Source organism: Panthera uncia, chromosome D4 (assembly GCF_023721935.1).
Source record: "Panthera uncia isolate 11264 chromosome D4, Puncia_PCG_1.0, whole genome shotgun sequence".
Taxonomy (NCBI): Eukaryota; Metazoa; Chordata; class Mammalia; order Carnivora; family Felidae; genus Panthera; species Panthera uncia.
In genome coordinates this window covers 59,085,571-59,098,772 of record NC_064807.1, presented here as the reverse complement: position 1 = coordinate 59,098,772, position 13,202 = coordinate 59,085,571, and the positions used below count along the sequence as shown (strand labels likewise).

Here is a 13,202-nt window from a genome sequence, read left to right as displayed (position 1 = left end):
ACTCAAGCCAGAAATGTTTCTTGAATAAATGAGTAAGACCGGGATCAAGCAGTGGCCTTTTTTCTTATATAACAACACTTTTGTCCATGACAGAACTAGTCACCTGTCTGTCCTCAACACTCATCAATGGTTCTAAAAAGCAGAAGCCTTCATTTGCCTCCATCCATTGTCTTCCAACATCATCCTCAGGGTTATTTTCCATGTGGAACGAAGCCTAAGGCAGAGTACGGCTCAGCTGGAATCAGGCCTAGGGGTGGGCTCTGCAGGGGGTTCTGGATGCAGGTGGCCTCGGTCAGGAGACCAGACTTCTGCTGACAAGGAAAGAAACAGACTCGGCGAGGGAGGGGGGTGGGGCTGCCCAAGGTCACACACCAGCGAGTGGCAGAGATGAGCCTGAACCCAGGGCTCCGGGCTCCCAGCCTGTGTCTGTGCTGCCTCCAATGCAGGACCTGCTGTGGCGGAGGGGATGGGACACCGGGGAGGAGGACCCCGGGGTTCTCCTTTCAGTCATCCCTTGTCCTTCCAGCTCATCACTCTGAGAACAAACCCAGATGCAGCAACCCAGAACAGGCGATTCCAGTTCACTCAGAATCAGAAGAAGGAAGATTCAAAAACGTCCACCTCAGTCACCAGTGTGAACCAAGCAAGCACATCCCGCCTAGAGGGCTTGCAGTCTGAAAACCATCGCCTGCGAATGAAGATCACAGAGGTACCTCCCTCAGCACCGGCAGCCAGGGCCCTAGCCTCCTGAGCAGGGCAGGTCTTGTCCCTCTGCCCCAGAGTAGGGCCTCTCGGGGCTGCCGCTCCTGACCTCGCCCCCTCTGGACACCCTCTTGCATCAGGCTGTGCAGTCCCAGTTGCTGGAGTTACGGCCACCAGAACCAGGGGGGACATAAACTAGACATAGGCAGTTTGTCAGAATCCCCTGGCCCAGGTTCATGGAGTCCAGCAGTGCCCCGATTCAAGGCATCCTCAGAAAGAAAGGAGTTCTTAGAGATTTGTGAGCTCCCAGATTATAGGAGCTTCCTAAGTGTGTGGGGACCACCCCCCCTTAATTTGTCACTCTCCAAACCCAGTAACCACCTTCATTTATATGAGGTACAACGAGACAGGAAGGGGTGAAGAGAAATTTTTCAGACAGGAGAGTTTGCTGTAGCAGACCTCACTGTTGTCCTGAGGGTCCTTAACTGGTCCTTCAGTATTCCAGAGAGGCCACAACTAGAATCCTTTGTGCCCAAGCCAGACCTCAAATTCTGGATTTTCTATACCTGGGAGGGGAGACCAAATTACCTTCCCATTCTGCACACGTCTCTTTGGGTCCATGTGTATGACTGGCCCATGGTCTGCGGGCTGTGTGTTTCATAGAGAACTTCTCATTCAATGAGTGGAACAGGGAAGAAATAAGGGCGAGTGTGTTGGTCAGGATACTTGCTAAGTTGCTGTAACAGAGACCCCAAAATGAAGCGACCCAAAGAAAATATTTCTCTGTCACATAATGGTCGTGAGGAGATTGGCCCAGGTTGGCAGGAAGCTCTGCCTCCATGGCCTTGGCTGGATGAGGTTTGTTCACTCTTCCTGTCCGCCATTCCCCAAGGCATATTCCTCACCAGCACAGTTAAAACCGAGTGGAAGGCAGGTCCTGTCCTCAGTCGCAGGAAGGGAAGAGGAAGTCCACACAAGGGATAAGCAAGTGATACAAAAATTTGTACAATGTTGGTTCTGCTCCAGTTGCCTTGGCAAGAACTTACATGATCACACTTAGACACAGGGACGCTGGGAAATGTAGTCTCTAGCAGGACATTCGTGAAGAAGAAGGGAAACATAGGGTTGTCCGAGGAGATATGGGATGCCCAGTTAAATTTGAATCTCAGACAACCAATGGTATTTTTAGTATAAGGATGGCCCATACAATAGTTGGGATATACTTACAGTAAAAAAAAATGATTCATTGTTACCTGGAAATCAAATGTGGCTGGGCATTCTGTATTTGCCTTTGCTAGATCTAGTAGCCTTTTGGGGGGCTCACCTTAGTCTGTCACAAAGATCCATTACACAGTTGTCTGTGCATCGAAAGGTGACTGCTTTAGAAGGGATAGCCCATTTGCCACCAGAGCAAAGTAGGAAAGGATTCTGCCCCTCAAAGCCCATTGCTGGTTCTGTGTTACTATCAGATCTCCCTGTGCCTGGAACTACCATATCTTGACATTTGACTTTTACTGGCACACTCCAGCAATAGAGTTCACCCACTTCAGAAAACATGAAACCAAAGCCACTGTCAAAAGCCCTAAAATGTTGGGTTGTTTTTCCTGGAATCGAATCACAATCTGGCTTCCTTTGATCCTAGCCCTGCTGTTTGAGTCACACAGAAGAAGGTATCTCTCTCCTTCTCCACAGGAAAATGTATTTAAAAATTAATGGCCGTGCTCTTGACATCAGGACAACACTTTACTGCTTATAGCTTTCTCTCCCTTATACTATAGTAAGATGCCTGCTGCCTTCCCCAGCTACCACCCCACAACACACACACACACACACACACACACACACACACACACCAGGCTTCTCAAGGGCTGAACTGCCCCAGGGCTTGCATCTGATTTTCCTATAACCTGAAAGCCCCTGCAGTCCATCCTCTGGAGGAACCCCTACTGGCCTGACCTTCTGTGTCAGTGTGAGACCCACAGCTAACCAACCCGTAGATCTGCCCTCCCCTACAGGGGTCTTGCTAGGTACCAATAACAATAATTATAGTAATATCATTGTAGTAGCACGTTACCCTTATTATGTGTCAAGGACTGGGCTAAACTTTAAATGCATCATCTGATTTAATCTCCGCAATAACCACAAGAGGTAGCTACTGTTATTACCCCATTCTACAGATGAAGGAGTTGAGACTCAGTTCTCACAAACCAGTACACAGGCAGTAAAGGGCAGCTCTGAGTTTGCCCCCAGGCCTGTCCACCTTCAGAGCCTGTGCTCTGACACTCTCCTGCCCTGCGTCCCTGGGCTTGCCCAGCTGCTCCATCATGATGGGCACAAGCCTACACTGAACACATGGTTGCAAAGCCCATTCCCCCTTCCTCCCCATCACAGTTTCACCTGCAGCAACAGCCCTCAGGGGCCCTCCGCATCTCTTCCCCAGCATGCGGCGCGTCTCTGGCTCTCAGTGCCCTCCTGAGGGCAGCCTGAGGCCCAGTCCCACGACCCTGTGAGCCGGGGAAGGGACTGGGCCAGGGGCTCTGACTCAGCTAGAACCTTTGTCTTCTAGCTGGATAAAGACTTGGAAGAGGTCACGATGCAGCTGCAAGACACCCCAGAAAAGACCACCTACATCAAACAGAACCACTACCAAGAACTCAACGACATCCTCAACCTTGGGAACTTCACTGAGAGCACAGGTAGGAGGAGACGGGGCCCCTGGAATGTGGGGACCTGGGTATCAGACACCAGCTGTCCACCTTCCACTTAACAGATGAAGAAACTGAGGCTCAGAGAAGGGGTGAGGCTGATGTGAAGCCACACGGGCAGAGTGGCAGCATCTGGAACCCACAGCTCAGTGTCCAGCCTAGAGCGGGGGCTTCTGTTTCTCAGTCTCTTGGGTTCCAGTGGCACACGTACATGACATGGCCAGCATTCACAGTGTTCTGACTGGCGGCACGTTGTTCCTAATGAATAGTTTGCCTTACTTCTCCCAGCGACGTTTCAGTTTCGGATGTGCCGTCTCAATGTATAGGAAAGGAATGGTCAGTAAGATCTGACCTGACACTCAATCTCCCCAACCACTTGGGAAATGCAAGCCAAAATAACACAATGCAGTCTTTACCTACATTTCAGCAACATTTCCAAAGATCACCAGTGCTGTGAAGAGTGTGTGGAAATAGGCATTCTCCTGCAGTGTTTTGGAAGTCAGTCTGGCACATCCAAATGTTAGATGCTAAACCTCCTGATTAACAAGACCACTGGCAAGATCTTGCCCCTGGGAAGTACTCCCACGTGGGCAAAGATGTATACACATGATGTTCATCCCAACATTATTTGTAGGTGAGAAACACTGGAATTAACTTAAATGTTTATCATTTAGGGTGGTTTCGTTAGTGATGGTACAACTAAACAAGGCACATAATACAACTATTAGAAAGTGGGGCGAATCTATTTGTGCAAATATGGAGAGATCCCCAAGTGAAAATAGCAAGATGAAGGCCAGCATTATGGTACACATAAATGCACACACACATGCACGTGTGTTAAGTGCATTTTTAAAAAGGTTTGGGAGAACAAACACTGAATTAACAGGCTCCACCTGTGTGAAGGGAACAGTATGTGCATAGTGAGAAAGGATTCTTCTTACATTTCATTTAATATACTTCTCTATTGTTTGCATCTTGTCATTAGCATTTATTCACTAATTTGCTATAAAATTACTTTTTAAATCAATGAAAAATCTTTACTTTCTTTTTTGTTTTTGTTATAGTTTCCTTTATTATTACATAAGTAATAACATTCTTATTATAAAATCAAATTATAAAATTTTTACTACATAAGATGTTGATTACAAAAAAAGTTTAAATTGAGATTAGTAACAAGTAAATTGAAAGAATAAAAATTACTGGGGCACCTGGGTGGCTCAGTTGGTTGCACATCTGACTTCAGCTCAGGTCATGGTCTCACAGTTCGTGAGTTTGAGCCCCGCATTGGGCTCTGTGCTAACAAACAGCTCAGAGCCTGGAGCCTGCTTCAGATTCTGTATCTCTCTCTCTCTCTCCCCCTCTCCTGCTCATGCTCTGCCTCTCTCTGTCTCTCAAAAATAAATAAATGTTAAAAAAGTTTTTTTAAAAGAATAAAAATTACTCATAGTAATTTTTGTATCTGGAAATGTGGGCATTTCAAATTAATGAAAGGAAAGGAATTATTCAATAAATTTAATTGGGACAAGTGGATAGCCATCTGGAAAGGAGTAAAGTTAAATCCCTACCTCATACCTTACATATAAAAGATTTAAATGTAAAAAGTGAAACCATGAAAGAACTAAAAGAAACCATAGGAAAAATTTTTTTAATAATCTCAGATAGGGGAAGGCCTTTCTCAGTTTGAGGCAAAACCCAGAAACCACAAAAGAAAAAGTTGATAAATTTAACTACAAAAAAAAATTTTTTTAACAACACAAAAAGCATAAGTAACCAAAAATTCAAACAAACTAAGCCAAAAAATATTGTAACTCAAGTAATGAGCTTATTGTCTTATATATAAAGAGAAATTTTATATACTTTATATAAAGTATATATAATTATATGCAAATTAATAAGAAAAAGACCAACAACACAAAACAAAATGGGCAAAGACAGTTCTCACAGAAGGAAGTGCAAGAGATTCATATGCTTATGAAAAGATTCTCAATCTCACTCCTTATTAAAAGAATGCAAATGACATCCTTAGTGAGATACCATTTTCACCAGTAAGACTGGCAAAGACAAGAGATTAAAAAGTTGCAGAGAGTCTGAGGAAACAGTCGAGGAAATGGGCATTCTCAAACATGGCTGGTCGAAATAGAAATTGATCTGATCCAGTGGTTCCACTTTTGGAATTTACCCTAAGAATGTGCAGTCAACTGTCATTATTCATGGGGATTATGTTTGATAAAGCTGCTGTGAACCATGAATTAATTGGTGAACACTGAACCATTGCTCCCCGGGGAAATAGGTCCCCAGGGTTAGGTTCCTGCAAGGCTCTCTCAGGTTGGCATTTTGGCCAACCAATTAGTACATAATTTTGTTATATATGTGTTTCTGTTTGAAGACCTCTTATTTAATATATATTGTTGATTCATTAACATTGACCTCCTGGTAAGCAGCACTAGAACGCATGTCTGAATGAAGATCATCTAACCCGCGGATTTTCTCCATCAGACACATCACAGCCTTCTTGTGTGTAGGCATGCATTCTAGTGCTGTCGACCATAAGGTCGGGGTTCATGTTCCAACACAGTGTGTGTCAGCAAATGACTGCGAAAGCATTACAGGTATTGGTTTGGGGTTACAAATTACTTTTAGTGAGTAGGCGAGTTCGCAAATACAGAATCCATGAATAAGGAGGATCCACTGCACTCACGTGGGGCAAAATGACATTCACTAAGTTTGCTCACTGTAGACAAACAAAACAAAAACCAGTGCTCCTCCAGATCCCTCAAGTTGGGGACCCAGGTTTTTATGTTTTGTATTTCTTTAAATCTCCCTGGGTCGTTCTGAAGCAGAAGGCTGAAAGCATCCATATCATCACATTTTGTGGCTTCACAGTATTTCTTTGAATGGAGACCCCATACATACATGAGTATATAACTAATCCATTTTAACTGGAAAAATTCAGATTAGTTCCAATTTTTTTATATTATAAACAATGCTGACTTGAACATCCTGTGTATAACTGCACACATAACATCTTCATCATTTCCTTCGGATAACTCCCAGAAGTAAAAATTCTGAGTAAAAGATATGCACGATTTTTAGTGTTCGATGCTTAGTGCCCCCCAGAAAGATTATGCCAATTTACACTCCCACCAGCAGTTTACTCTTCCCAATCTTTGGCAATCTTATGGATATATATTTTCCCTTGGAGGGCTTTTTCCTTTGTTATTATATCCCTAAGCACCAGTGAAAAAGGACTTTACATTAAAAACTCTCATTTCCAAGTTAGGTTGCCTACATTGGTTGACTTGATTTCCCCCCTTTTTTCTTGGAGAAAGGAAATCCCCCAAGACACCATTTCTATCCCTGGATGGAAGCTTCTAGGCTCACTGCCCTGGTCCTGGAAGAGCTACTGCAGAAACCACAGCTCTGGAAGGATAATGGGCTCTTTGCTATTCTCTCTCCTTGGGCACCATCCTAAAAAGCTTGCATTTTTTTAAATTTGTTTAAAATTTATTTGTTTTTGAGAGAGAGAGAGAGAGAGAGAGCGTGCATGAGCAGGGAAGAGGCAGAAAGAGGGGGAGACACAGAATCTGAAGCAGGCTCCAGGCACAGAGCCCAACATGGGGCTCAAACATACAAACCGTGAGATCATGACTTGAGCCGAAGTCAAAAGCTTAATCGACTGAGCCGCCTAGGCGCCCAAAAGATTGCATTTTTTAAAAAATGAAGTTAACAGAATGTGTTGTGATATTGTTGTTTTACATTCAGATGGGGGAAAGGCCATTTTAAAAAATCACCTCGATCAAAATCCCCAGCTACAGTGGAACACAACAGAGCCCTCGCGAACATGCAAAGATCCTATAGAAGATATAAACTCCCCAGAACAGTAAGTACTTTCTCCCTGAGAACTATTGTGGAAGAGTACATTACTCCTGCACAGCAATCTCAGTCTGCACCACGTTTTCTCATGCATCATTTTATTTGAACTCCACAGCAATCCCATGATGCAGGTCAAATTACAATGCTCATTTTACAGATGAGAAAACATATTCAGAAAGGGGAGGTGACTTGTGAAAGCTCACCCAGTTTCTAAGTGCAGGAGATAGGATTTGAACCCGGGTCTGTCCACCATCAAACCTGCTGTAGCACACTGCCTTTGTTATGTATAAAACTTAACCTTGCTAAATGCACTGACTCCACAAGTGTTTACCGAGATCTACTGTGTGTCAGACATAGAAATGAAGAAAACGGACAAAAATCCCTTCCTTTGTGGAATTTATGTTCTATCTGGTGACAAAATAACTTCATTTAAAAAGCAAAGTCATAGGTGCTTTGGAGGAAAATAAAGTAGGGAAAGAGGTTGGGGGTCATAATCTTACAGAGAGCCATCAGGGAAGATTCAGTGAGCTGACATGTAAGCAAAGACCTACCTGGACATTTCCATCAGTTTTTTTCCCACTGGCCATTGTTAGTTCTTCCTTGCTTACAGAAGCTTGGAAGCAGAGATTAGAAATGTCAGCACTGAAATGTGGTCCCTGGGAAGTGACAACCAGCAAAGACAGCCAAATCACCAAGTGTAGTGTAACTTGAGGACGTTTCGTTCTAGAGACAATAGCCTCTCAACCCAGTTAGCTCCAAGGCCTGACTGGCTAACACTCCAGAATAATTACTGATGATTATATGACAGTCATCAGTGGTTTACTTGCCAGTTCCCTCCACTAGAGTGTAAGCACCTTGGGGATAAGGTATGAGTCCCTCCCATGTCCCTTGGACTGAATGCAGGTTCTGGCACTGAGTAGGTTTTCAACACGTGTCTGTTGAGTGAATGCCAGTGTAAACAGGATCCCACCAGATAGCAAAATGCGATGGCTCTGAGAGGCACTGACAGATGCCCACCTTGCCCAGGCAGACAGCCCTTCCCAGGTGCCCGGGGAAGACACCATTTTCCCAAGTCACAGTTGATTCCTCAGCTCCCCTTTTCCTGGTCTCTTTGTCAGCACCCTCTTGCCTTAAGGAATAGATCATAGCTCAGGTTACAGAGGTTCAACTTGAATTTCAAAAGGAGATCTCCAACACACTGGCCTCATGAGCACCTGTGAAGGGTCCTTGGTAGAGCCCTCCAATGAACAAGTCCTTTGGGAGTGTGGGGACAGCACTGCCTCTGTCCCCATCCGTCTCAGGAGCCCATCGGTGCCACACATGCACACTAGGGGCACACCTGTTGGGATGAGGTGGCCCCACATGAGTTGATTTGCCTCCCTCACAAAGCACTGTGGTTTCCCAGAAGCAGGAGACCCATCTTCCCCAGTTCTGGCTTTGTTTCCACGAGCAAGTTACAGAAACCCTGTCCACTTCCCTCGTCGTTATAATGGGAATAGCAATACTTCTACCTACTGGGTTTCTGTGAAGATCTGGGGGGGTGGGGGGCTCTCACCCTGAGCAGTCAGGCACTGAGGACACAAGGAGGCCTAAGGATACCAAGAATTCAGCTTCCCAGGTACCAGAGGGAACCGCACAAGCGCGGTTAAGGTGACTTACTGCCCGAGGGAGACTCTGATGAGAAGCGGGCCAGGAGAGAGTGGCAGTGAGAAGGGAGTCAGAAGGCTGTCGCCTTTCCCCTGCTGCCAGCAGTCACACACCGCCCCTGGCTCCCAGGGATCTTCTGGCTGTGCTTCTGGAAATTTACCCAGAATTCTGGGAGCTCAAAGGAAGAAGGAGCTCGCTCAGAAGACTTTAAACTGGATATTGAAGGGAAAACAGTTCATCACAGCAGGAGGTGGAGAAAGTATTCCAGGCTGGGGAAAGAGCATGTGCAGAGGCAAGGAAGGGTGGCCATAAGCAGTGTTTTAGGGGAAAGTAGACGCCAGAGGGTTGGGTTTGGGTGGAGAGAGGGTAGAAGTTTCACCTGGAGTATTAGGCAAGAGACAGATCTTAGGCAGCCCTGAATGTCCTCCCCCGGGTTGGAAGGATGACACTAGTTGCCAAAGAAGCTGAAAGAGCAGGAAGGAACCTATCGGAATCAGCCCAGCAAGAAGGGCTGCTGTCCTGAACAAGGCAGGGGCAGAGGAGCCAATGAGGAAGGACAGAGCAGCAAGAAGCCTTTCAGTCCATTTGGAGGCTTGCGAGAGTGAGAACTGTCTGTGTCAGCAGCAAAGCCCGTGAGATGAGCGAACCTTGTTCTTAGGAATCACCGCACACTCAGGAAGGCTGCATCTCCCTTTGCTCACTATCTCCCTGGTTATTCCCAGGGCAGTCATTGGCAGGTGTAGGCCTGCACCACATACCTGCTAGATGGGTGAATGGTTAGCTAATGGGACAGGCAGATCTTGGATTCAGGAGAACTGTTCTCCTACCATCAGCTTCTTAGCCAAAGTGAGTCCACGGAACATTCTGGTGAGCAGCCAGATAGCCTTCACTGAAACTCCTCTCTCCCTTCTTCTCTCTCTCTCCTTTCTCCTCGCTCTCTCTCTCTCTCTCTCTCCCTCCCTCCCTCTCCCTGCCACAGCATCCAGCGCCGGCTGTCCCTCCAGCTCCCCATCCTCCACCACGCCTACCTCCCGTCCATTGGAGGCGTGGACGCCAGCTGCGTCAGCCCCTGCGTCAGCCCCACCGCCAGCCCCCGCCACAGACATGTGCCACCCTCCTTCCGAGTTATGGTCTCGGGCCTGTAAGGGTGGGAGGCCTGGGGCCGGGGCCTCCCCCATGACAGAACCACACAGAGCAGAGGCTACAGGAACACTGTCAGCTCTGGCTGCGGAGAAGCTGGGCGCCACGGCTGGCCTTGTGGGACTGCTCGATGGCACTCAGGTGGACAGGATGGGGGCACTTGGCACCTGACCTCGCGCCTTATTTGTGAAGTTTTTATTCTTTCACAAAGAAGAGGAATGGAAATGACTTCTTCCTTGATGTCTGCAAAGAAGGAGGAGCTGGGATATTTGAAACTTTGCAAAAAAAAAAAAAAAAAATCCTAGACAAGGAGAGAATCACTTGAACTCCAGCTAGAAGTCACCGAGTGTCCCTGAGCAGCCTTGAGAAGAGGCGAGGAGGGGCTTCCAGAGAAACCATCTCTGCCTCTGCACACACATCCCTGGCTGTGGCCCCCCAGGCCAGCCCTTCTCCCCTCTGGGGAAGGAGGTGGGCAGGGCAGCCGGGTCCCCAGCTGCCAGTCCAGCCAATCCCAGCCTTCCTGGAACAGGGAGCCCGCAGGTGGCCCGAAGGCTGGGGTACGGGAGCAGGCTGACCCGTATGCCTCCCAGTGGGACCTTACTCTCTGGTAAATGCCACACATTAACACAATAACACCCGTTCCGGGACCGTGGGGATTTAGGGCACGTCACTGCAGACCTGCTCTGCACCATTCAGCGACAGTCGGTCATGCACCCACCACGTTGGCCATGTCCTTGTGTTTGTATCAGGTGTTCCAGTAATCAGGGGGACTACCCGAGCTAATCATGGAATGTCTGTTCCCAGCAAACACGCTAAAGAAAGACTGTGCACTTTAACCTCTCATCAGGGCCCAAGGGCTGCCTGGGGTTGGTTTTTTTCCACTGACTTTGTTTCTGACCAAAGTGAATTTGGCATTCTGCTAGAAGACATCCCTGTAGTCGTAGGGAGAGAGTTGCTAGCTGAGGGCTCCCCTTGGCTTCCCGAAGGTGGCCTTGCATTTGGACAGGCCAGGAGCTCCGCCCTTGGGAGTCCTGGGGGTGACCTGTCAGCACACTAGACCTCTTCATAAGATCATTCTTCCCTTTCAGTCGAACCCCAGAGGGCACCGGCCTGGGAGTCAGACAAACCTGGGCTCAAGTCCTCACTCCATGGCTGACTCCCTCCATGACCTTGGGAAAGTCACTAGTGTCTCTCTGAGCCTCAGTTTCCCCTCCCCAACAAATTGGGGTTGAAATAACAACACCCATCCTGCCTACCTCACAGGGTCACTCTGAGGATCAAAACTTGATCTCCTCCAGGAAAGCTTCATACCAAATGGTGAAGCAGCCCTGACCCATGAGGTATCAGGATGACCACGACCTTTGGCCCTCACGACCACCAGGGGTTTGGCCCAGAGGAGCTCCCAGCACAGCCCCTCTACCGGGATAACCTGGTGGAGAGAGGCTCCCGACGACTTTTGTGACATTCCTAGACAGGTTCATTCTTTGCTAAAGAAAGACCTGAATGACAGCGTCCAGGATATCTGCACAACTGAGCGGTCGCTCACTCCCTAAAGAAACCTAATGGCAGCTTCAACAGGCAGGCAATAATCTCTTCCCAGACCACTGAAGTCAGGAATATACTGCTGTCACCACCAGACTTTGACAAAAGGGCCCACAGGAATCCTACCATCGCCAACATTTCAAAACACCCTCTTTCACGTAGCATAATAGCTTTCCCCTCCCCTTCCCCAGAGAGAGGTTATGGAGGTACTGTAGCTTTTAGGGAAAAAAAAAAATGTCAACACATCACAGGTCAATTTGAAGTCATTGTCTGTTTAGGCACTAAAAATCGGTGTTGTCACTCACTGTGTATTACCAGTATTTACTTGCTTTCTTGATTTCACCAAAACCAGATTTAATTTAAAGGACCACATTAATTTTTCAAAGGGAAGGAGACAATTCATTGTACATAATGTATACACACACACACACACACACACACACACACACACACAAATATACCTGTAGAAATATTATTCCAGCATAGCAGGAAAAAAAAGAAACAAAAGTATTGGACAGTCGGAGGTGAGTGTGTGCGTCCGTAACCCGTTGTGACCCCTGAACGTGCACAGTCTTCTAGGTTAACCCACAAAGTACATTTTCTGTCTTAATGATACTGTAGGTTCACCCATTTTTTTTAATTTCCCTGCAAATAACAAGACCCACAGAAGTGACCCTAGCTATTTAACGGTTCTGTTCTTTTATATGCAGCAAATACACCGTACATTTCTGAAGAGGCTTCAGCCTGAAGGCATTTTCCAATGACGTTAGTGCACAAACGCTTTAAATTAGACTGGAACTGCCAGAATCAAATGTAAATGAGGAATTTCTCGTACCCCTATTGCATGGTATCAATTTTTAATAAATTGTTGCAAATTTGTTTTTATGAATAAAAGGGAAAAAAAACCCACTGTCATCTTTAATGTCTACTCATCCCCAAATTGGGGTCAGATCTGGTCATATTCCTCTGCTGGCAAACTCAGGGGACAGTTCCGGGTTGCCTCCTCAGCCACCTGCTGCGGAGAGTAACGGAACAGCCCTGCCGCCGTGTGCCCCCCAGCTGCTGGATCCGAGGGTGGGAACCTGACCTGAGCGGGGCCAGTATGCCCAGTCCCCAGGATATCTCCATGTAGAGAGATTTAGCCATGAAAGAGAAACACGAAGCCAGCATGGAAAGAAACAGGACCAAGAGATGGGTCTCGATGGCATCTGAGTAGCTGGTCCGCTGTTCCCGAAAGCCAGCAGCACGCTAGGAAGGATTCTCAGTTCTCCAAACAAAACACCCTTTTGCCGAAGTTCAAGTTCTGTTCTCATCTGTTGCAACCAAAAAGTCCCTATATAACCTAGAAGCCTTGCTGCTGCCCTAGCCATAACTGCCCCTCCAGGCCTGACAGCCTGTGCTTTGGAACCCATTCTCCTTCCATCCTCATCACCTGCCTCCCCACTTAATGCACTTCCTGCACTATGCTGGGCCCTCAGCCTACAGCCCCACCTCAGATCCCACCATCCTTCAACATCCCATCCAAAACACCCTCCTAGATCCCTCGATGTGAGAGCCTCTCCCTATTTTCTGTGTTCAGGGCGCTCTCCCCTT

At 47.1% G+C, this 13,202-nt stretch overlaps 1 protein-coding gene across 1 annotated transcript; it reads left to right on the top strand.

The window, feature by feature from the left end:
- The first annotated feature begins 454 nt into the window (after positions 1–454).
- GABBR2 (gamma-aminobutyric acid type B receptor subunit 2) lies at positions 455–12,503 on the top strand. The gene is made up of 4 exons (XM_049627162.1): positions 455–709; positions 3,269–3,398; positions 7,170–7,287; positions 12,320–12,503. Exons 1-4 carry the CDS (start codon positions 467–469, stop codon positions 12,339–12,341), a joined length of 513 nt encoding a protein of 170 aa, XP_049483119.1. The 5' UTR covers positions 455–466; the 3' UTR covers positions 12,342–12,503.
- The last annotated feature ends 699 nt before the right edge of the window (positions 12,504–13,202 follow it).